We start from the raw sequence: 23,052 nt of genomic DNA, 5'->3' as shown, positions 1-23,052 counted from the left end.
TGGCAATTCCAGAGAGACACAGATCACTGCAATGTGCTGAGGCCTGGCCCATGCCTACCGAGCCCTGTTCAACACTGATCAGAACCCTCAAGGGGAAGAGAAGGTCTCTGGATCTGATGATAAAACAACAGTCCCTGTGGCCACTCCAACCCCGGCGACAGGCGCTGCAGCTACTCCAAGCCCTGCGATAGGCACTGCAGCTACTCCAACCCCTGCAACAGGCAATGTGGCTACTCCAACCCCGAAGACAGGCACTGCGGCTACTCCAACCCACGCGACAGGCACTGCGGCTACTCTAACCCCGGCAACAGGCACTGCGGCTGAACCAGAGAACCAACCCGTGCCAGTATCAGCAGTCCCTATACACAAGAAGAAATCTTGGAAGCAGAAGTCAGCTTGTTTAGTAAGGGATGAAGAAGCTCCTCCTAAGAGGGAGCAGGAGGAAGAAGCATACTGCCCTGCCAGTGAGGAGGCAGACTACTCTAAAACAGGGCCATCACGAGAACAGGAGGAGGAAGAGGAAGAATTCCCCACTTCCCCTCTAGGAAGAACTCGGCGGGAGGGCTCCTCCTCTTCTTCAGAGGGAGAGGAAGAACTCATAAATGAGACGGTAACCACCCGATCTCTATCCCTGAGTGAGCTGCAAGATATGCAAAAAGATTTCAGTCGTCGTCCAGGCGAGCATATTGTCACGTGGCTGCTCCGATGCTGGGATAACAGGGCCAGTAGCCAGGAATTGGACGGTAGGGAAAGCAAGCAGCTGGGATCCCTTTCCAGGGAAGGGGGCATTGACAAAGCAATTGGAAAAGGGGCACAAGCCCTCAGCCTTTGGAGGCGACTCTTGTCAAGCGTGAAGGAAAGGTATCCCTTCAAGGAAGATGTCATATGTCGCCCAAGCAAGTGGGCCACCATGGAGAAGGGTATCCAGTTTCTGAGAGAATTAGCTGTGCTGGAGGTGATTTATGGTGACCTGAGCAATGAACAACTATCCAAAGATCCAGACGAAGTCAAGTGCACGCGACCCATGTGGCGGAAGTTTATAAGGAGCGCACCATCGTCATACGCCAATTCATTGGCAGTAATGACCTGGAAAGATGGAGAGGGACAAACGGTGGATGAATTGGCTGGCCAACTCCGGCAATATGAGGAAAGTCTCTCTTCCTCCCTTGTCTCAGCTGTGGAGAAACTGTCCCGGGAGGTCCAGCGATTCAAAGAGGATATGTCCTACTCCCCACCTGTACGGACCAGTATCTCAGCCATTAGGAGTAAGCATCCCTCTGCTCAAGAGAAAGGATATAGTGGATACACACCACGGGCCACCCTATGGTTTTACCTGCATGACCATGGAAAGGACATGAGGAAGTGGGATGGAAAAACTACCTTGACCCTAGAGGCACGGGTACGTGAGTTGCAAGGAAAAACAATCACAAAAGGGGGTTGTTCCAGGAAAAATGCTGCTCCAGTTTCCAGCGGGCAGTTCCCCAGACAGAGTAGAAGGGCTGATTTTACTCCTGATCTTAATGAAGAGACTTCTGACTCATATTTACAAGAAGTGAGTAACGAATACTATGACCAGGACTAGAGGGGCCCTGCCTCCAGCCAGGGGGAGGAAAGGGACAACCGGGTTTACTGGACTGTGTGGATTCAGTGGCCTGGCACATCAGACCCACAGGAGTAGAAGGCTCTAGTAGACACCGGTGCACAGTGTACCCTAATGCCATCAAGCTATAAAGGGGCAGAACCCATCTGTATTTCTGGGGTGACGGGGGGGATCCCAACAGCTAACTGTATTGGAGGCTGAAGTGAGTCTAACTGGGAATGAGTGGCAGAAGCACCCCATTGTGACTGGCCCAGAGGCTCCGTGCATCCTTGGCATAGACTCCCTCAGGAGAGGGTATTTCAAGGACCCAAAAGGGTACCGGTGGGCTTTTGGTATAGCTGCCTTGGAGATGGAGGAAATTAAACAGCTGTCCACCTTGCCTGGTCTCTCGGAGGACCCCTCTGTTGTGGGGTTGCTGAAGGTCGAAGACCAACAGGTGCCAATCGCTACCACCAAGGTGCACCGGCGGCAATATCGCACCAACCGAGACTCCTTGATTCCCATCCATAAGCTGATTCGTCGACTGGAGAGCCAAGGAGTGATCAGCAAGACTCGTTCACCCTTTAACAGTCCCATATGGCCAGTGCGGAAGTCTAATGGAGAGTGGAGACTGACAGTAGACTATCGTGGCCTAAATGAAGTCACGCCACCCCTGAGTGCTGCTGTGCCAGACATGCTAGAACTTCAATACGAACTGGAGTTAAAGGCAGCCAAGTGGTATGCCACAATTGATATCGCTAATGCGTTTTTCTCAATCCCTTTGGCAGCAGAGTGCAGGCCACAGTTTGCTTTCACTTGGAGGGGCGTCCAGTACACCTGGAACCGACTGCCCCAGGGGTGGAAACACAGCCCCACCATTTGCCATGGACTGATCCAGACTGCACTGGAACAGGGTGGAGCTCCAGAACACCTGCAATACATTGATGACATCATCATGTGGGGCAACAGAGAGGCAGAAGTGTTTGAGAAAGGGAAGGAAATAGTCCAAATCCTGCTGAAGGCCGGTTTTGCCATAAAACAAAGTAAGGTCAAGGGACCTGCACAGGAGATCCAGTATTTAGGAATAAAATGGCAAGATGGACGTCGTCAGATCCCAATGGATGTGATCAACAAAATAACAGCCATGTCTCCACCAACTAGCAAAAAGGAAACACAAGCTTTCTTAGGCGTCGTGGGTTTTTGGAGAATGCATATTCCAAGTTACAGTCTGATCGTAAACCCTCTCTATCAAGTGACCCGGAAGAAGAACGATTTCAAATGGGGCCCTGAGCAACGACAAGCTTTTGAACAAATTAAAGAGGAGATAGTCCATGCAGTAGCCCTGGGGCCAGTCTGGGCAGGACAAGATGTAAAAAATGTGCTCTACACTGCAGCCGGGGAGAACGGCCCTACCTGGAGCCTCTGGCAGAAAGCACCAGGGGAGACTCGAGGTCGACCCCTAGGGTTTTGGAGTCGGGGCTACAGAGGATCTGAGGCCCGCTATACTCCAACTGAAAAAGAGATATTGGCAGCATATGAAGGGGTTTGAGCTGCTTCGGAAGTGATCGGCACTGAAGCACAGCTCCTCCTGGCACCCCGACTGCCGGTGCTGGGCTGGATGTTCAGAGGGAGGGTCCCCTGTCCACATCATGCAACTGATGCTACGTGGAGTAAGTGGGTCGCACTAATCACACAACGGGCTCAAATAGGAAACCCCAGTCACCCAGGAATCTTGGAAGTGATCATGGATTGGCCAGAGGGCAAAGATTTTGGAATATCGCCAGAGGAGGAGGTGACACGTGCTGAGGAGGCCCCAATGTATAATGAACTACCAGAAAATGAGAAGCAATATGCCCTGTTCACTGATGGGTCCTGTCGTCTTGTGGGAAAGCATCGGAGGTGGAAAGCTGCTTTATGGAGTCCCATGCGACAAGTTGTAGAAACTGCTGAAGGAGAAGGTGAATCGAGCCAATTTGCAGAGGTAAAGGCCATCCAGCTGGCTTTAGATATTGCTGACCGAGAAAAAAGGCCTGTGCTCTATCTCTATACTGACTCATGGATGGTGGCAAATGCCCTGTGGGGGTGGTTGCAGCAATGGAAGCAGAGCAACTGGCAGCGCAGAGGCAAACCCATCTGGGCTGCCGCATTGTGGCAAGATATTGCTGCCCGAGTGGAGAACCTGGTTGTAAAAGTCCGTCACGTAGATGCTCCCGTACCCAAGAGTCTGGCCACTGAAGAACATCAAAACAACCAGCAGGTGGATCAGGCTGCTAAGATTGAAGTGGCTCAGGTGGATCTGGACTGGCAACAGAAGGGTGAATTATTTCTAGCTCGGTGGGCCCATGACACCTCAGGCCATCGAGGAAGAGATGCAACATACAGATGGGCTCGTGATCGAGGGGTGGACTGGACCATGGACACTATTGCGCAGATTATACATGAATGTGAAACATGCGCTGCAATCAAGCAAGCCAAGCGGTTAAAGCCCCTCTGGTATGGAGGACGATGGCTGAAATATAAATATGGGGAGGCCTGGCAGATTGATTATATCACACTCCCACAAACTCACCAAGGCAAGTGCCATGTGCTTACAATGGTGGAGGCAACCACCTGGAAACATATCCCGTGCCCCATGCCACTGCCCGGAACATTATCCTGGGCCTTGAGAAGCAAGTCCTATGGCGACATGGCACCCCAGAAAGAATTGAGTCAGACAATGGGACTCATTTCCGAAACAACCTCATAGACCCCTGGGCCAAAGAGCATGGCATTGAGTGGGTGTATCACATCCCCTGTCATGCACCAGCCTCTGGGAAAATTGAATGATACAATGGACTGTTAAAGACTACGCTGAGAGCAATGGGTGGCGGGACATTCAAAGATTGGGATACGCATTTAGCAAAGGCCACCTGGTTAGTCAACACTCGGGGATCTGCCAATTGAGCTGGCCCTGCCCAAGCAAACCTTTTACGTACTGTAGATGGGAATAAAGTCCCTGTAGTGCACATAGAAAATATGCTGGGGAAAACAGTCTGGGTTACTCCTGCCTCGGGCAGAGGCAAACCCATCCGTGGGATTGCTTTTGCTCAAGGGCCTGGGTGCACTTGGTGGGTGATGCGGAAGGATGGGGAAGTCCGATGTGTACCTCAAGGGGATTTGATTTTGGGTGAGAATAGCCAATGAATTAAATTGTATGATGTTAATTGCTATGTCATACTCTATGTCATCACTACTATGGTCGCTATATGCTGTATCAACGGTATTAGAGTAAGAATCACCTAGATGAATTAAGAATGATCTTTGATGAAACCAAGCAAAGTGCAGCGATGATAGAACCAGAGAAGCGCAGCGGTGATGGAACCAGAACTGGCTTCAGCATGCAACAATGCAACACCACACACCATCTCTCCTGTCCTGAAGGACTGTTATGACAGATGGACCCCAAAATCATGGACTAAATGAACTCAAAGGACATTTTATAGGGATGGCCCATAGACTTAGGGAATGATATCTGTGTGTATATATCAAAAGACAGGAAAGGTGGTGGTGATTAATTGGGATGTATTGGAAAGTGTGGGACCTGGGCATGACGTAGATGGTATAGAATAAGGGGTGGATATTGTCCTGGTTTCGGCTGGGATAGAATTAATTTTCTTCCTAGTAGCTGGTACAGTGCTGTGTTTTGGATTTAGTATGAGAATAATGTTGATCACACAGTGATGTTTTAGTTGTTGCTAAGTAGTGCTTACACTAGTCAAGGACTTTTCAGCTTCCCATGCTCTGCCGACTGAGAAGGCTGGAGGTGCACAAGAAGCTGGGAGGGGACACAGCCAGGACAGCTGACCCAAACTGGCCAAAGGGATATTCCATACCATATGACGTCATGCTCAGTACATAAACTAGGGGAAAGCTGGCCGGGGGTCCACTGCTCGGGGACAGGCTGGGCATCAGTTGGTTGGTGGTGAGCAATTTTTTTCATTTGCATCACTTGTCTTTCTTGGGTTTTATTTCTCTCTCTTTTTGTTATTTTCCTTTTCATTACAATTTTTTTTATTATTATTATTATATTTTATTTTATTTCAGTTATTAAGCTGTTCTTATCTCACCCCACAGGTGTTCTCAGTTTTACTCTTCCGATTCTCTCCCTCATCCCACTGGGCAGGGGGGAGTGAGTGAACGGCCATGTGGTGCTTAGTTGCCGGCTTGGGTTAAACCATGACAATATCTCAATTGCACTTTCAGCCATCAAGTCCATGGAGAAATGTCTCAGAAGTAATAATTCTCATCCGCTGCTTTATCATCTGAAGTGAGCTCGTAAAGAAGGAGAAAAGATTTTTGCTTTGTATAGATGTTTCCTGGCAGAATAGAATTTTACTTCCTGGAAAAATATACTTATTTTTAGTTTTGTATCTAGTACTACAAGATATGTGTGTGTGCTCTTGGGTAGTTTTTTACGCTTTTGGAGTTGATTTGTTTGTTTGTTTGTTTGTTTTCTGTAGTAAAGAAGGCAACAAGACAATTTCTTCTCATAATTAACCTTCTGCCTGAAAATAATGAATTTTCATTGTTGAAAAGACTTCATACTTAATGTTTGAAGGAAAAGGTATTGGTTTTATTTACTTGTTGAACACAATAAAGGAAGTGGCAAAATTATGTGTATCTGTAAGCAATGCAGCTATAATGCAAGGGCATGCATATATGCTACACAACTGCAGGAACCAGTTGTGTTGGAAACTAATGATAACAAGTCTTTCTGTGTAGAAATAAGATTATGGGAGACTTTTGTCATTTTCCTTTAGTGAAGTCAGAGTATATTATAAGGAAACTTTGATAGCATACTGCTGTGATCGCTGTCTTTATGAAGACATAGAATGTCTCTGTATAAGCTTGGCAAATTCTGATATATACCCTGATTTTTTCATGTCAAAAGCTAAACACACTGAAAGAATAGGTATGTTTGGGCCAATTATTGATATACAGAATTACAGTTCTTGGGTTCATTTATGAAAAAAACTACAAGGTAGTTAAGATCTTATTGTCTGATTTCCTGCCAGACTCTTGCTATCCAGTGCATGACTGTGATCAAAAAATATTGTTAGTAACTTAATATGGAATTTATCAGAGGCACTTACCACATTATTAGAGCTACCAATCTCATGATAGCCTCATTTAGGCTATCAAAGAAGTCTTTTAATGCCTGACCTTGCTCCTTCATGCTTCCAATTACCAGGCCAAAGCTTATTGAGAAAACCACCAAGCCAAGGGCATTCACTCCATTTACAGAACCTGGAACAGGAACTATTTCCTCTTTCATTCGGGTGAGGGTTTCCATTGCTTCTGACACATTACTTAATATGGAAGTCACTGTGGATGTGTGATTGGATGAAATATCTACTTTAAACATTCTCTTTTCATAGTTAGTTTTGAACTGGTAAGACAAAAAGAAAAGAAAGATAGGAATTCTGTGAATCATAGCAAACAAAGGTAAAAATCACACATTAAATTATTAATTACTATTGAGGACATTTGAATTCTTTCTGTAATATTTGTTGGTAGAATGTACTGTTATGAAAACCTAGCTTTCCTGAAAGCAACAAAAATCCATATTAACTTCAAGATCTAAAGCTTGACCTTTAGGTTCCAGAACTAGCTTTCTCATAAATATGTCAAAATCAAAGACGCGGATTTGTCATGCTCATGAGTTTTGTGACAAAACTATTGATTCTTAGTTTGCATTTTTATAAATTGCTGTTTTTCCCAACAATGTTTTCCCAACTGTTAAATAAACAGACCTTTTTTGGCTAGTGGAAATATTTTCATGTGCTCTGGAGTTTCCTTACTTTTTCAGCTTTTTGGATTAGAAAAAATAGAGTGAAAGTAATTGAAATATAACATACCTCTTTTTTCCTTTGCTATGGCAAAGCCATTAGTTTTCTCTGCTTTGCAGTAACAAAACACCATTTTTCTTAATTAAGAACAGGGTTCTACCTTAAATGGTTCCATTATGGAATGGGCAAATCCATTTCAAAATCTCAGTATGCTCCTAAATGTCTACTTTGAAAACCAGTCTTTCACCACCTAATACTTTTCCAAAGAGAAATGTGTATCCTGAATATTTTTCTCTGGGCTCAAAAAGCCCTGCAGTCCTGTCCTGATTAAATTATTTTGAGCAAAGAATACTAAATATCACTAGTAAAATGTTTCTAATATATCTCAGGATGCTAAATGCCATATTAAAGCAATGGGATGCTGGTGTCAAGGTTATTCAGCAACTTTGGATTTTTATTCCTTTGGGCCTGCCAACAAAAAGCCCCCAAATATTAAGTCCAGGAGCTGTAGTATTATTAGTAATATTTGGAGATTGTTGCACACTCTGAAAGTATTTGAGTGAAATGGAGTACTTATGACTAAGATGGGAAACCTGAATATCAGCATCTAGCAACACTGACCTAATTTTCTGTTATTTTCCACACCGGAATAGTTTTGATGCACTCCTTCCACATATTTGCTGTATTCCCTGAAGGCTTTAACTCTTTCAGAACTTCAAGTAAAACTTGCTTAGAGGACATTTATGGAAAATTTCTGAATAAGATGTAGCAGAACAAATCTCTATGGAGGTTAGATATTCTTGAGTTTTAAATGAAATTTGCTAAAAGGTTTTAAGACTTGGGCTGTGGTTAGAGTAGACAGCTGAGCTGTTCCAACAGTTGGCTGACATGGAAAAGCACAGTTCCACTTCCTCACCCCCTCCCATCCAACCTGTGATAATTTCTCCTCTGTGTCAGTTCTAATTTGATCTCTCCATGAGCCAATCCTACTCTTTAAATTGGCAGAAAATTTATCAAGCAAAAAAGTGGCCATTTTTTGGTAAAGGCTATGGAGGTGAATCAGCTCACTGAGGAATCAGATGAATGCCAGAGAGGGCAAAACACTGAGACTGGGATTATACAGCCAGGGAAGGAGGGATGGGATTGCCTCTTTAAGTGACAGAGAGGTATTACAGTGGAAATCACTGAAGGGATTTTATTTCAGATGTGACAGGAGTGTTAAAATACTGCCTAACACTGTACTTCAAACACTTTTTTTTTTTAAAATGTGTGTGTATGATAATTGTGTATATATGTATATTACTTTTATTACAGTTTTAAAGTAGAAAAAAAAAGTTAGGTAAAAAATCCTATGCAAATATCTGAAGGGTGTAATTATGCTGGACTTGTGGACATGCAGATTAGACAAACATAAAAAAGCAAGCTGCTTAATGAGGACTGGAATTAAAGCCTAATTTCCTACCACATTTCCTATTCATTTCCTACTTTCCCTAGACACATCATAACTGTCTTTGTCCTGATTCTCCTCGATTATCCTCAGGTCTTTCTCTCATTCCTACCTATTTGGCTAGGTCAAAAGCAACACATGATATAGCTATTAGACAATATTAGATGTGTGCTGCCTGGCTGAATGGCTGCTGCCTGTTGGAACAGGTTAAGAACTAAGTCATAAACCACTTTTCTTTCAGTGGCAGCACAATTCTGATTTCTCTGAATTTGCCCCCCCCCCCGTCAAATTGGGTCGGAATTGGCCATTGGGCTCAAAAATTATGACAAGGGACTGAGAAAAAGTTGGGCAGCTACAGCGGAGAAAGCACAATCACATGAAGTTTCATACCTTTAAAAATCCAGTTAGAAATCATTTTAGGTTATAGAATCATAGAATCATAGAATAGTTTGGGTTGGAAGGGACCTTTAAAGGTCATCTAGTCCAACCCCCCTGCCATGGGCAGGGACATCTTCAACTAGATCAGGTTGCTCAGAGCCCCGTCCAGCCTGACCTTGAATGTTTCCAGGGATGGGGCATCCACCACCTCTCTGGGCAACCTGTTCCAGTGTTTCACCACCCTCAGCGGAAAAATGTCTTCCTTATATCTAGTCTAAATCTACCCCCCTTTAGTTTAAAGCCATTCCCCCTTGTCCTGTCACAACAGGCCCTGCTAAAAAGTTTGCTGCCATCTTTTTTATAAGCCCCCTTTAAGTACTGAAAGGATGCAATAAGGTCTCCCCGAAGCCTTCTCTTCTCTAGGCTGAACAACCCCAACTCTCTCAGCCTTTCTTCATAGGAGAGGTGTTCCATCCCCCTGATCATTTTCGTGGCCCTCTTCTGGACCCGCTCCAACAGGTCCATGTCTTTCCTGTGCTGAGGACCCCAGAGCTGGATGCAGTACTCCAGGTGGGGTCTCACCAGAGCAGAGTAGAGGGGCAGAATCACCTCCCTCGACCTGCTGGCCACGCTTCTTTTGATGCAGCCCAGGATATGATTGGCCTTCTGGGCTGCGAGCGCACATTGCTGGCTCATGTCCAGCTTTTCCTCCACCAGTACCCCCAAGTCCTTCTTGGCAGGGCTGCTCTCAATCCTTTCATCCCCCAGCCTGTACTGATACCGGGGGTTGCCCCGACCCAGGTGCAGGACCTTGCACTTGGCCTTGTTGAACCTCATGAGGTTTACACGGGCCCACTTCTCGAGCTTGTCCAGGTCCCTCTGGATGGCATCCCGTCCCTCTGGCGTGTCGACCACACCACTCAGCTTGGTGTCATCTGCAAATTTGCTGAGGGTGCACTCGATCCCACTGTCTATGTTGTTGATGAAGATATTAAACAGTACTGGTCCCAATACGGACCCCTGAGGGACGCCACTCGTCACCAACCTCCATCTGGACATTGAGCCGTTGACCACTACCCTCTGGATGCGACCATCTAGCCAATTTCTCACCCACCGGACAGTCCACCCATCAAATCCATACCTCTCCAGTTTAGAGAGAAGGATGTTGTGGGGGACCGTGTCAAAGGCCTTACAGAGGTCCAGACAGACGACATCTGTAGCCCTTCCCGTGTCCACTGATGTAGTCACTCCATCCTAGAAGGCCACTAGGTTGGTCAGGCAGGACTTGCCCTTGGTGAAGCCATGCTGGCTGTCTCGAATCACCTCCCTGTCCTCCATGTGCCTTAGCATAGTTTCCAGGAGGATCTGTTCCATGACCTTCCCAGGCACAGAGGTTATAATAAGCATATTCCTTCTTTTTTTTGATGGTTCTGGAATTCTGTCCCAGCAGGAGGATGCCTTTAATCCTTTATTAGTTAAGTCTCTTTAGGGATATAATATGGGTTTTAGGACCTCACTTAGCAAAGTCTGTTTTCGTTTCAGCTACTGGACTGGTACGCAGAGATGTAGATCTTATCTGTTGACTCATCCTGTTCGTCAGACTTAAGTATTCAGAAATGTTAGCTTTAGCCTAGGGAGAATAGTCTTTCTAGAACCCTTTCCAGAGCAGTAGAGAAACAGTTTATTTAGAGTAAGATTCAAAATGGCAATCTGAGCAACAGGAATCAGAGCAACTTTATTTGCTCTGAGACAGTCTGAGCTAATCTTTCTTTCATTATTGCTAAATGAGGTTAAGGATAACTTTGTGGATGTGTCTGTCTTCTTATGCTCAAAGTTGTCTATCAAAAGTCATGAGAAGGCTCCTGGTGAAGCAAAAGAAATTAGGGAAACCAAATACGGGAAATGCAAAGGAGCTATCTACCAAGGAAAAAGTGTAGGTTGAGGTTTATTCTTGTTAGTGCTTTTTCAGATGACACTTAAGGCGAAATACAAGATTGCTTGACCACCACAAAACAAATGTTCTGTGTGTGGAATGGTGAAAAAGCCAACTGTTTATAAGAAGCGACAGGATGAAAGAGCACCTTCAAGACATTAGGAAATGTCAAAGGTTTTGAAATAGATGGGGTAACAGCAGAGTTGACTATTACTACTTTGCAGAGAAACTGGTGATGATAGAGATAATTTTGTGAGCTTTTATGAGATCCCTACTTTCAGGCAGATCTCTACTGTATCTTGGTGGGAATCAGAGTTACCAGCTGTTCATTTAGCTCAAACTGACATTTTAATATCACACTGTGATTCTGCAGATCCTTGTTCTTTTGCAACATTCACTAATGGAAGAAATTAGACAAAGAAAAACTGCTCATATAACACATTGTAGGCTTAGGGATCTCAGAAGAGCTGGTTATGTTTTACCAGAAGTCCACACACCTACACTGATAATCTGTGATGGGCTAGATGACATCACTGAAGTCCTGTCATTTCTGAGGATGTTTGGTGCGTTGATGGAGACATCCAGGCAGAGGTATTTTTGCCTGGCAAGATTTTAGATGCAAAATACTCATAAAAATTTCCTTAAGTTCATGTATAGAAAAGAAATTAGGAACAAGGTAAATATTATTTAATACATATTAATACTAATAGCTTTCTATTAACAACCTTATCTGCAAGTAAAATATAAAAATAATGGCATTTCTGGACTTTGTTACAAGACACGGTGCTAATGAACAACTTGAAAAGGAATTTTCATTACGTTATCTCATTATGAAATAGACAATATATTTACTTTCTTGCATAATATAATGAATTAGTTGTTTACACTTTTATTATTCTTTTGTTTTCATTAGTAGTACAAGATACCCACAACCATTTGACTTGAATATATTACATGACTTTTAAAGAAGCAGCAGTACTACCATGGCAGTAGCACATTCCAGTGGTTAACTTGCAGACAAGGTAATTGCATGGGTAACTGCTCTGAAAACTCATGATTTACTGTCAGTACTCTGAGATAGTATAATTAGCAATGTCTGTGCTAAGTCACTATGGTGATATCGTTTTTAGTGAATGATGATTTTAAAAGCAACATGTTTGCTTAAATGCAAGCCTAAAAAAATGAAAATAAATGAAAATAAGGCAGTGATATCCCATCTTCCTGATTCATTTTTTCTTTCCTTTCCATATGGACATGTGTGAAAGCATTCTAAATTGTCTGCAGAAGAGCTGATGACACAGGTTAAAATATATCTTAACTAGCCAAAACTATCACAAGGAATAGACAGCATATATTGGTTAGTATTCATGTCTGGATGTGTGATTAGCACTTCCAATCCCCTTGATAAGAATGAGTTCAGGAAAGAATGTTAATTAAAAATAGCTCAGAAGAAATGCAGTTATCAGATGCACCTTTCTAGTTCTTTAAGCTTCGGCTGGCATCAAATTCCACCTATTCACAACAGAATGACCCTCCCCAAATTGTTAGACTGATTCTGCTTCTCTTGATGTCCCAAGTTCACTTGTGTTTCTTTTGGCTTTTGATATATCCCCAGAGCACAGCAGAAAGAACGAGCAGTTAAAAAGCAGTATCTGCCTAACAAGTAGGCTGCTTACAACTGCTTAGCCCCATGATAGATAGCATCTTTGAATTTAGCAAAGAAAGAGAAACGAAGAGATAATGGTTAGAATTGAAAGATAAATCCAAAGATTTATTTAGATATCCCCAAATTGCGGGTGAATATAGGAGTATAGAGAAGATTTTGAACAAAGTAATCTAGTTTTAGGTAAGTGTGGAATATTTATCAGGAGTCAGTCTTTTCAGATTCTCCTGTTACTGATAAAAATCACAAAAGCCCCCAAATGATCAGTGCATAGTGAATGTAGCAACATATGTCTCATGGAAATAACCAGCACCAGAAAGTATGATGTTTGGATTAACAATCTGCTGTTTCCAGTGATCCCTATCTGCCACTGATTTAACTGGAGGAGGTCCTGATAGAGACAGGGTGCCAACAGGACTTTGGTCTTTCACAGGGAGAGAGAGACTAACTAGTGGAGAACAGAGTGAAGCTAAAGCCCAACATTTTCAGATTATTCTTCTTAACTTGATCTGCTAGGCAAGGGTGGCTCTTTGTCCCCCTAGACTTTCCTGGGGCATAGGGCTGAATGCCACCCGCTAGGCCTGAAATGTTTTTTCCAATTCTCAGTTGAAAGGTTTGAATGTAAGGATTTCCTTAGCTTTCCCGTGGTAGCAGGGGAGCTACAGGGGTAGCTTCTGTGAGAAGATGCCATAAGCTTCCCCCGTGTCCGACAGAGCCAGTGCCAGCCAGCTCCAAGACAGACCTGCTGCTGACCAAAGCTGAGTCATATCAGTGATGGTGGTAGCACCTCTGTGATAACATATTTAGGAAGGGGAAAAAAACTGCTGTGCAACAGTAGCCAGAAGAGAGGAGTGAGAATATGTGAGGGAAACAACTCTGCAGACACCAAGGTCAGTGAAGAAGGAGGGAGAGGAGGTGCCCCAGGTGCCAGAGCAGATTCCCCTGCAGCCCGTGGTGAAGACCATGGTGAAGCAGGTTGTCCCCCTGCAGCCCATGGAGGTTAATGGTGGAGCAGATGTCCACCCTGCAGCCCATGGAGGACCCCACGCCAGAGCAGGTGAATGTGCCTCGAAGGAAGCTGTGACCCCACGGAGAGCCCGTGCTGGAGCAGGTTTTCTGGCAGGACCTGTGGCCCCACAGGGGACCCACGCTGGAGCAGTCCGTTCCTGAAGGACTGCACCCCGTGGAAAGGACACGTGGAAAGGACCCATGCTGGAGCAGTTCGTGAAGAACTGCAGTCCGTGGGAAGGGCCCATGTTGGAGCAGTTCGTGAAGGACTGTGTCCCGTGGGCGGGACCCCATGCTGGAGAAGGGGAAGAGCGTGAGGAGGAAGGAGCGGCAGAGACAATGCATAATGAACTGACCGCAACCCCCATTCCCCATCCCTCTGCACCGCTCGGGAGGGGAGGAGGTAGAGAAATCAGGAGTGAAGTTGAGCCTGGGAGGAAGGGAGGGGTGGGGGGAAGGTGTTTCAAGATTTGGTTTTATTTCTCGTTATCCTACTCTGACTTTTGATTGGCAATAAATTAAGTTAATTTCCCCAAGTCGAGTCTGTTTTGCCTGTGACGGTAATTGCTGAGTGATCTCTCTGTCCTTATCTCAACTCACGAGCCTTTCGTCATATTTTCTCTTCCCTGTCCAATTGAGAGGGGGAGTGATAGAATGGCTTGGTGGGCACCTGGCAGCTAGCCAAGGTCAACCCACCACACTTTCTCTCCTATAGGGGCTCCTCCTGGCTTCTGGGATCTACAATGGGGGGGGCTGTTTTGGAGGGGAAGGGGCATTTTGTTCCACCATTCTTCCTGTTTCTGGAGAAGAAAATGTGCAAAGAAGAAGAAGAAGCAAGAGGAGGCAGCTTTGTTTGCCTCACAGACTTGCTGGGAAAGAAGAACAGGAAAGGGAATCCAAAGGACCAGAAGACTAAATGAGAAGCAGCAGAAAATTTAGGAAGATCTTTCCTAAATGAGTCCTAAGGTCCCAGTCTTCCTTCCCAGCTCTTCTTCTCCCAGCAGCAATCTTATAAAAGCTTTCCCAACACCATCTAGAAGCCCTCCCCACCTTGGTTACCCCTCTCCACACAGCACTTCCATTTCATTTTGCAGGAGAGCACTTCCACGTCCAGAAAACTAATTTTACTTCACTAAAATGAATCACGCGAAGGAAAGTACAATTTTCCACATCTTAGTGTTACAAAATTTGAGTAATAGTTGATCTTTTGAGGTTAAAAAACTTTGAAATGATAATTGGTCCTGTGTGTTAGTGGAGCTGCTTTGGGAGGTGCTTGCTATTGATGGAGAAATAGCAGGTTCAAAATTTGCTGAGAGTCCTAACACAGTCACTAAAGGACCTGTTTGCTGGCCATGGTGAGAAAGAAAAACCTTCCAGTGGGTTCCAGTGCAGATCTCTGTCAGGAAAGAAACCCGCCTAAGGATGCTATAAAACAGAATGTGAGCACCTAATATATCAAAAGATGTGAATTGAACGTGGAGTATATATGCCAGTGATGATTTCCAGGTGTGCAAAGCTGTGGGTCAGTATTACGCCTTTGAGTGTGGACTACTTTGAGTAGTAGTGTGTTTTGTGTTTGGACCAGCAAACACGGTGTTATAGAACCAGATTAGTGCCAGATGGATCATCCTTCTTCATAAATCTTCTGAGAAACATATGAAAAACCTGATGTAAACTTTTGAAAAGAAAGTTATGGAGTCAGATGTACAAAGTCATCTGGATACCTATGAATCTTACACATACTTGTTTCTCCTGTAAAATGTTTTTAGTGTAACAAATCTGGTTCAACAAAATAACTTATGCCTAAAAATCTAGGTTTTGGTACCTGATTCAAAAGGTAATTGTATCAGTATGACAGATTTAAAATCCTGGTGCTTCAGTAAGCATATCTGCTGATGAAAGTCAGAAAAAAACTTTCATTAAGCATTTCCTGTTTTTTGAACCATTTTTAGGAGATCCCTTTAAGCTGTAAAGCACATGAGAAATACAATATACTTAATGTAAACAGAATCTACAGGATATCTTTAATTAAGAACATAGATTTAGGACTGCTAGTCACTGAGTTGAGTTTCCTGTTGCTGTAGGATACTTTATTGAATGAATTTTTCAAGCCATATCTTAAAACTGATGAGGTAGTTTGTTCCCATGACTCCTAATTGAAGATTTTTCCAGGACCTCACCTTTTAGGTAATGAAGGTTAAAAACCTTACTAATTCCCACTTTAAATTCAGTCATAGTGATTTCCATTTCTTCTTGTATAAACATTTTTCTTTATCTTATACGGCTCTGTTCCCACTTTGTTTTTTGTATCTGAATAGTTTTTAAAGCAAGCTTCTTTTGGCTTTATATGCTGTGTCCTTTTGAACAGCAACTCCTGTCTCCATTGTGCTTATTTTACATTAATCTTCCTTGAACATAATGACCAGAATATACCCAGTATTCCAGACAGTCACGTTCCTCTTGTTTTATTTCCTCTCTTGGAGTTATGTCACCTAATATATCCTAGAGCTGAATTAGAGGGGTTTTAATTTTTTTTTCTTTCTGATGATGACTTCCCATCTCAAAGCAGAAATTACAGTTAATTTCTAAATGTTTATTTCACATGTGATGACGAGCTACCAGGAGATAACCGAACATGCCAATGTCTGCAAGAGCCAATTCACTTTGTTCTTGTGACTTTATAGTGTTACAGTGTGCCAGGGACATACTACCTTCTTTGGTGTTTGTTAGATATCTCGATACAAAGTGCTTCGACTTTCTTGTCATCTGTAAATTTCATTGTGTGCATCCTGTGGCAATGTCATTCATAAAAATATCAATTGAGATGCGCCCAGTCCTTCAGCAACTTCCATTGCTATCTCCACAAATTTTACAATTCTCACAATAATCTTATCCCCTGCTCAACTATTTCACTTCCCTCATATTAAAAATTCTGTTTTACAGAAGTCTAAAGAGATTAGATCCATTGCACTTCTGTGGCACCAAAACAAAAAAAGAAAAGACGAAAATGAGCAATCTTGTGGAAGAAAGATGGAAGGTTATTCTGGTATAATCTGTTTCAGAAACCCGTGTTATTCTTTATCTTTTTTTTAATGTATTTTTCATTTTCATTTATTACTAAGTCTTTACTCTTTCCTTCAAGGTACTTGTAGCCTTCAGTACAACCAAGATCAGGCTAATGGGTTATTAACTGCTTAAATCAATTCCTAAATCTTTTTGAAATTGCAATTTGAAAGGCACTATGATTGCTTTCACCAGTTATAGATAATAACTTCCCAACTTAACAGATTTATTAAAAAAACTTGCTGCTAGATCTGTAACTTTATGCCCTAATTCTTTCATGATTTTGAAATAAAAATGATGTCATTCCCTGACTTTATTACATTAAATTCTTTGAATTTTGTTTCTAGTTTAGATACAGACTTTTGTATTTCCATACTGCTCTTCTGCATCACTGTCCTTACTGAAAACAGAGGCATAGCATTTGTCGTTTTTGCACCTGGGACTAGTTTATCTTTAATCTCGACCAAATTTTTAATCTAGAAAGTCACTGCTTTTTGTTGGTCTCCATTTATGTAACTAAAGAAAATGTTACTGTTTCTTTTCAATTCTTCTGCAAGATGTAACTCAGCTGGACTTTGGAAAGTTTCTACTTTATCCTCTTGCTTCTTGATCTCCACATTCCAGCTTTTTTTAATTGCTACAGCAATAACTGGTAAATAATACCAGTTCAAGATTGTCTGTGGGGTCAATATGAAGCAATTAGATTATGGCAATATACATTATAGGTTTCACTGAAACTATAATGTTCTCTTTTTAAAGGAGGAATGTAACTAGTTACTATTATTTTTTCCATAGAACAGTTAAGGTTAAGACCAGGCTAATGATAGAGGAATTTGGGAAGCAACATAGAAAGAACATACCTGTGAACTCCTACCATAGGTGACAGGAAGTCCCCTAGTTTGATTTTGTTATTGATGTCCACAAAATTGTTGCCTCAGTTTCTAACCTATGCACATTTCCCACATGACATTCTTGAACATCTTCCAGTCTTTGTACAGATGGTACATATCTCAGAATCTCTCAATTTAACACAACACTGTTTTTGAAAAGTAAATTCTGTATTGACTTTAGTGAAGCTTGCTGTAGACTTATGAATTTGACATTTTGAAAAAACTTATTTTTTGATTTGCTGTGCTAGGTGTGTTTTCTTCACTTCTCATAGCAAATACTGAGACTATATGATTGAAAACAAAGCACAGATTTGGTTGGGGGTTTTTTGGTGACAGCTGGCAGGATACGTAAGATTTATTTCTGCTCTAAGTACAAGTACATGATATTTCTAAAGAAAATACTATTACATTTCAATTTCTTACTTTATTATATGTTTTAGTTGGAAATAAGAAAACATTTTTACCTGTTTAAAGCAAGCTTCCACCAGATTTGGAGGGAACATATTTCTGTGAAAAAGAAAGAAAATAACATGAGAAGTTATAACACTCTAGTAATACCTTAAGTAGTGGCACAGCTAATAAAAGAATTGACCAGCTAATTTTCAAAGGAATCCTAACACAAATATGTAATTGTGTATACAGTGAGTAGAGCTTTGCATATAGCATTGGCCTGGTTAGCTTTATCAGGATGAAATGTAGTAGGGTTGGATAGATCCTGTCAATTGCAATCTCTGTATCCAATATTGTATAGCAGGTCTGGTTATGGAGCAGAATATTAGCTAAATTACCAAATGAACAAAGCCCTGTGGGTGAGTGTTGACTTTTAATTTTGTATTTATTAATGCTGTCTGAATCCTGATGAATAAAGAAGTTATTAATATTTAATGCATTTCTACTTCTCAAACAATTTTGCAGCCATGTAGCCTAGTGCATCATGACATTTATCACTCGATTTAGAGTCTCGTCGTGATTAAGAAATAAATATTTCTGAAGTTTGAGTGTTCTTTAATAATAACACATACACATATAATTATATATGTGTGTGTATACTTGTTACATATGTGGATTTGCTTGTTTGCTTTCCAGAATGGTGACATTTGTGAGGGAATTAGAAGCACCCTAACTCAATAAATCTTGAGGAATCTGAGTGCAAACCTCTTCATGGGTCTTTTTGAAGTCTCCTTTCCTGACAGCATGACTCTTAGAGGCCTTTCTCCATGTCTCTGGCTTCTCCAAATGGGTTAGTGGAACAAAATTTTAGTGGCTTTACCTGTGGAAAAGCTCCTGAGTTCAAAACCTCAGCTTCCCTACTCCCTGGAATACATCTGTGACATATTAGCTCTATAAAAGAGGCACTGCAGAGTCTCTGAGCGAGGAGAAAACAAGCTTTTATATTTGTGCCTCTCTATTTCAAGCATTTTACTTGCCTGTTCCTGGAATTTATTTCCTATCCATACAATTTAACAAGGTTGAGTAGATGCACCCAGACTGGCGGCTACAATTCAAAATTAAGATTAATAGCTAAATCAGGGATTCAAGTGAAGTGATAAAACTTTCAAAAGTTGGAAGTAAGGGAAAGCAGAGGAATTTGGTAATAAGGATTGTGCTATGGAAGGAGGGGAAAAGAGCCATGCAGATAGCAGAACAGAAGTCTTTCTTTTGTGCGTGAAAGAAAGAATCTTTCTTTGAGTATTAAAAGCAGTTTCTTCCCTTGCAACAGCCTGATTTGAAAATAAAGCCATGTATTCTTTTGTAGCGTTGTAGGGGTTAGAGATATTGGTAAGAAATTTGGCTAATTTAGGCAGTCACTGTCTAAAAATCTCTACTATCCTTCTTGTGTGAATCTAAATATTACTGTCATCATTATTGGTGCAGAAAATTTGCAATATCATAGCCATACCTGATTAAATCAAGAAAGGCATCTGCTGCTGTCACTTGCACAATTTTGCCTTCTCTGTGCATGTTTTCTTTAGTACCTTTCCCAGGGTGGATGATGACCACAATGATTATACCAATCAGTACAGCAATGATCGTAGTACTCATGTAGTAGACTACTGCTCGAACTCCCATCTTCCCTGATGCTTTACTATCCAGGGCAGCAATTCCTAGTAAATTTAAGCACAAGGACATTCACCTCATACAGTTGTGAGTAAAGACTATAAACTCAGCATGATGAAAATGGTTTTGTGGGAAGAGTTTTGATAACCAGTACATTTAAAGCTACCCAAGGTAAGTTGGCCCTCTTTTGCAGCTTGTACTGCCACTGTCTTCCCATCCCACCCCTAATGTTTGTTATTACATAATTTTCTATTACAAGAATTACAGCTTTCTGTGCTTTGTTAACACTTGTTAAAAGCAAAGATTATTGGTCTGACGCAGTGTGGCACTCCCTATATTCCAGTGAGCCAATTCATGGTTTTTGATTAGCATATTTACCATAGTCTGAAAAATGTACCTTAGAAATATGCTGCACTGAATTTGTAATGGTAAGAAAGAAAACAGAGTACTCTCAAGTAATGTTGACAATGTTTGCTACAATTAATGTGTATGAAGAGTTTTCTTCAACCCCTAATGGAATGACTGGAGTTTACCTCTGTCCCAAGCCATGGAAGTTTAAAATAGATTAAATGCTGTTAGCTTGTTTCAGAAAATCCTTACTATTGTATGAATAAGCATTTAGTGTCTTTTATACGCTTTGCAAAACTTGCAACATATTGCTCCTAATTCTTGGCTCGTCTTAATGCATCTGATCTAATATGAATACTAGGGTGCTCAGTATGGCATCTGCTAAAGTATTTGTTCATGAGATTGCACCAACAGGGCTGCACTGTGTTTTTTAAATGAAGGTGCAGTTCTGCCAGGGAAAGAGCTCTGAATTTCTGAGAAGGAGTGTCTCATGAGGACTGTCAGAAATAGAAATCCTCTTCCTCTTTCCAAACAGGTGCAGTCAGTGTTCCTCTCCTTAAAATGCCCCTTTGCTCCTTAAAATTTCAAGTAGTCAATAACTTCCCTATACTTCATCTGGAGGGCTACACCATCTGTCTCAAAACAGTGCTGGTGTTTATTGTTGGAATCATGTTTTCAAAGTGCAGAATGAAGAAAGAGGTCAGGAACCGGGGGAACTACAGGCCAGTCAGTCTCACCTCTGTGCCTGGGAAGATCATGGAACAGATCCTCCTGGAAGCTATGCTAAGGCACATGGAGGACAGGGAGGTGATTCGAGACAGCCAGCAAGTCCTGCCTGACCAACCTAGTGGCCTTCTAGGATGGAGTGACTACATCAGTGAACACGGGAAGGGCTACAGATGTCGTCTGTCTGGACCTCTGTAAGGCCTTTGACACGGTCCCCCACAACATCCTTCTCTCTAAACTGGAGACGTATGGATTTGATGGGTGGACTGTCCGGTGGGTGAGAAATTGGCTAGATGGTCGCATCCAGAGGGTAGTGGTCAACGGCTCAATGTCCAGATGGAGGTTGGTGACGAGTGGCGTCCCTCAGGGGTCCGTATTGGGACCGGTACTGTTTAATATCTTCATCAACAACATAGACAGTGGGATCGAGTGCACCCTCAGCAAATTTGCAGATGACACCAAGCTGAGTGGTGTGGTCGACACGCCAGAGGGACAGGATGCCATCCAGAGGGACCTGGACAAGCTCGAGAAATGGGCCCGTGTGAACCTCATGAGGTTCAACAAGGCCAAGTGCAAGGTCCTGCACCTGGGTCGGGGCAACCCCCGGTATCAGTACAGGCTGGGGGATGAAAGGATTGAGAGCAGCCCTGCCAAGAAGGACTTGGGGGTACTGGTGGAGGAAAAGCTGGACATGAGCCAGCAATGTGCGCTCGCAGCCCAGAAGGCCAATCATATCCTGGGCTGCATCAAAAGAAGCGTGGCCAGCAGGTCGAGGGAGGTGATTCTGCCCCTCTACTCTGCTCTGGTGAGACCCCACCTGGAGTACTGCATCCAGCTCTGGGGTCCTCAGCACAGGAAAGACATGGACCTGTTGGAGCGGGTCCAGAAGAGGGCCACGAAAATGATCAGGGGGATGGAACACCTCTCCTATGAAGAAAGGCTGAGAGAGTTGGGGTTGTTCAGCCTAGAGAAGAGAAGGCTTCGGGGAGACCTTATTGCATCCTTTCAGTACTTAAAGGGGGCTTATAAAAAAGATGGCAGCAAACTTTTTAGCAGGGCCTGTTGTGACAGGACAAGGGGGAATGGCTTTAAACTAAAGGGGGGTAGATTTAGACTAGATATAAGGAAGACATTTTTCCGCTGAGGGTGGTGAAACACTGGAACAGGTTGCCCAGAGAGGTGGTGGATGCCCCATCCCTGGAAACATTCAAGGTCAGGCTGGACGGGGCTCTGAGCAACCTGATCTAGTTGAAGATGTCCCTGCCCATGGCAGGGGGGTTGGACTAGATGACCTTTAAAGGTCCCTTCCAACCCAAACTATTCTATGATTCTATGATTGAAAAGATCTCTTTGCTTTATTATCTCCTCCTATGTACCTCTATATGGCACTGTCTAATCCAAACTTTTGCAGACTGCCCACATATTTATCTAGACGCCATCTTTGAATGTATAGAAGATAATGAAAGTTGCCTACCTTCCGCTCTGGGTACTTATCTCAGAGGAGAAAGCATTTAAAATAAAGCAAAAGGACTGTGTGAATATAAATAATATGGAAACATAAAACTAGAATCATGGCCTGGCAAAACTATTTTCTCAAAATGCTTATCATTGTAGATATATCATACTTCTGTCTGTCTTCTAAAGGAGGAAATATGTGCTACTGGAGTTACAGTGAAACTACTCTATATAGTCACTGATGTAACTGAGATCAAGGCTGTGTTCCAGGCTCTGATCAAATCTTCAAAGTATAAAACCAATCACATGCTTCATACTTACCCTTTCATTTCAGCTAGGGCTTGCCTGTCCTTTCGGCAGAAGCAATTAGAGCCAGTAAGATTTGTACCCACAAAATGAATTGCAAAGGATGATTACTAGATTTGCACCCTGAATTGCTTGATTTATATGTGCCATTGTAGTGGAAGAACAAAGTGTTACAGGCACAGGAAGAAACTGAAAATGGAAATCCAACATTTGAAGCACTTGATCCTTCATTTCTCTGCTCAGCTTTTCCATCAGTAAAACTGGATGATAATGCTTGTGGTAAGTTTACATTTATGTTTTGAAATTCTGTGAGGGAAATGGTAAATGCTACCAAGTAATAGTTATTTTTACAAACAGGAAGTAAATCCTA

General features: G+C 42.6%; 1 protein-coding gene across 1 annotated transcript in view; it reads right to left on the bottom strand.

Annotated features, from left to right (window-relative positions):
* LOC143171961 (excitatory amino acid transporter 1-like) overlaps positions 1-23,052 on the bottom strand; it is a 99,647-nt gene that overhangs the window by 9,750 nt on the left and 66,845 nt on the right. Inside the window, exons 4-6 of the mRNA XM_076361147.1 lie at positions 19,690-19,894; positions 18,254-18,296; positions 6,712-7,007 (exon numbers count right to left, since the gene is read on the bottom strand). Of these exons, the coding sequence (XP_076217262.1) occupies positions 6,712-7,007; positions 18,254-18,296; positions 19,690-19,894 (544 nt within the window). The remainder of the gene's footprint in view (positions 1-6,711; positions 7,008-18,253; positions 18,297-19,689; positions 19,895-23,052) is intronic.

The sequence above is a fragment of the Aptenodytes patagonicus genome, chromosome W, assembly GCF_965638725.1.
Source record: "Aptenodytes patagonicus chromosome W, bAptPat1.pri.cur, whole genome shotgun sequence".
Lineage (NCBI taxonomy): Eukaryota > Metazoa > Chordata > Aves > Sphenisciformes > Spheniscidae > Aptenodytes > Aptenodytes patagonicus.
The sequence above is the reverse complement of the archived record's forward strand: the minus strand, read 5'-3'. Positions and strand labels throughout refer to the sequence as shown.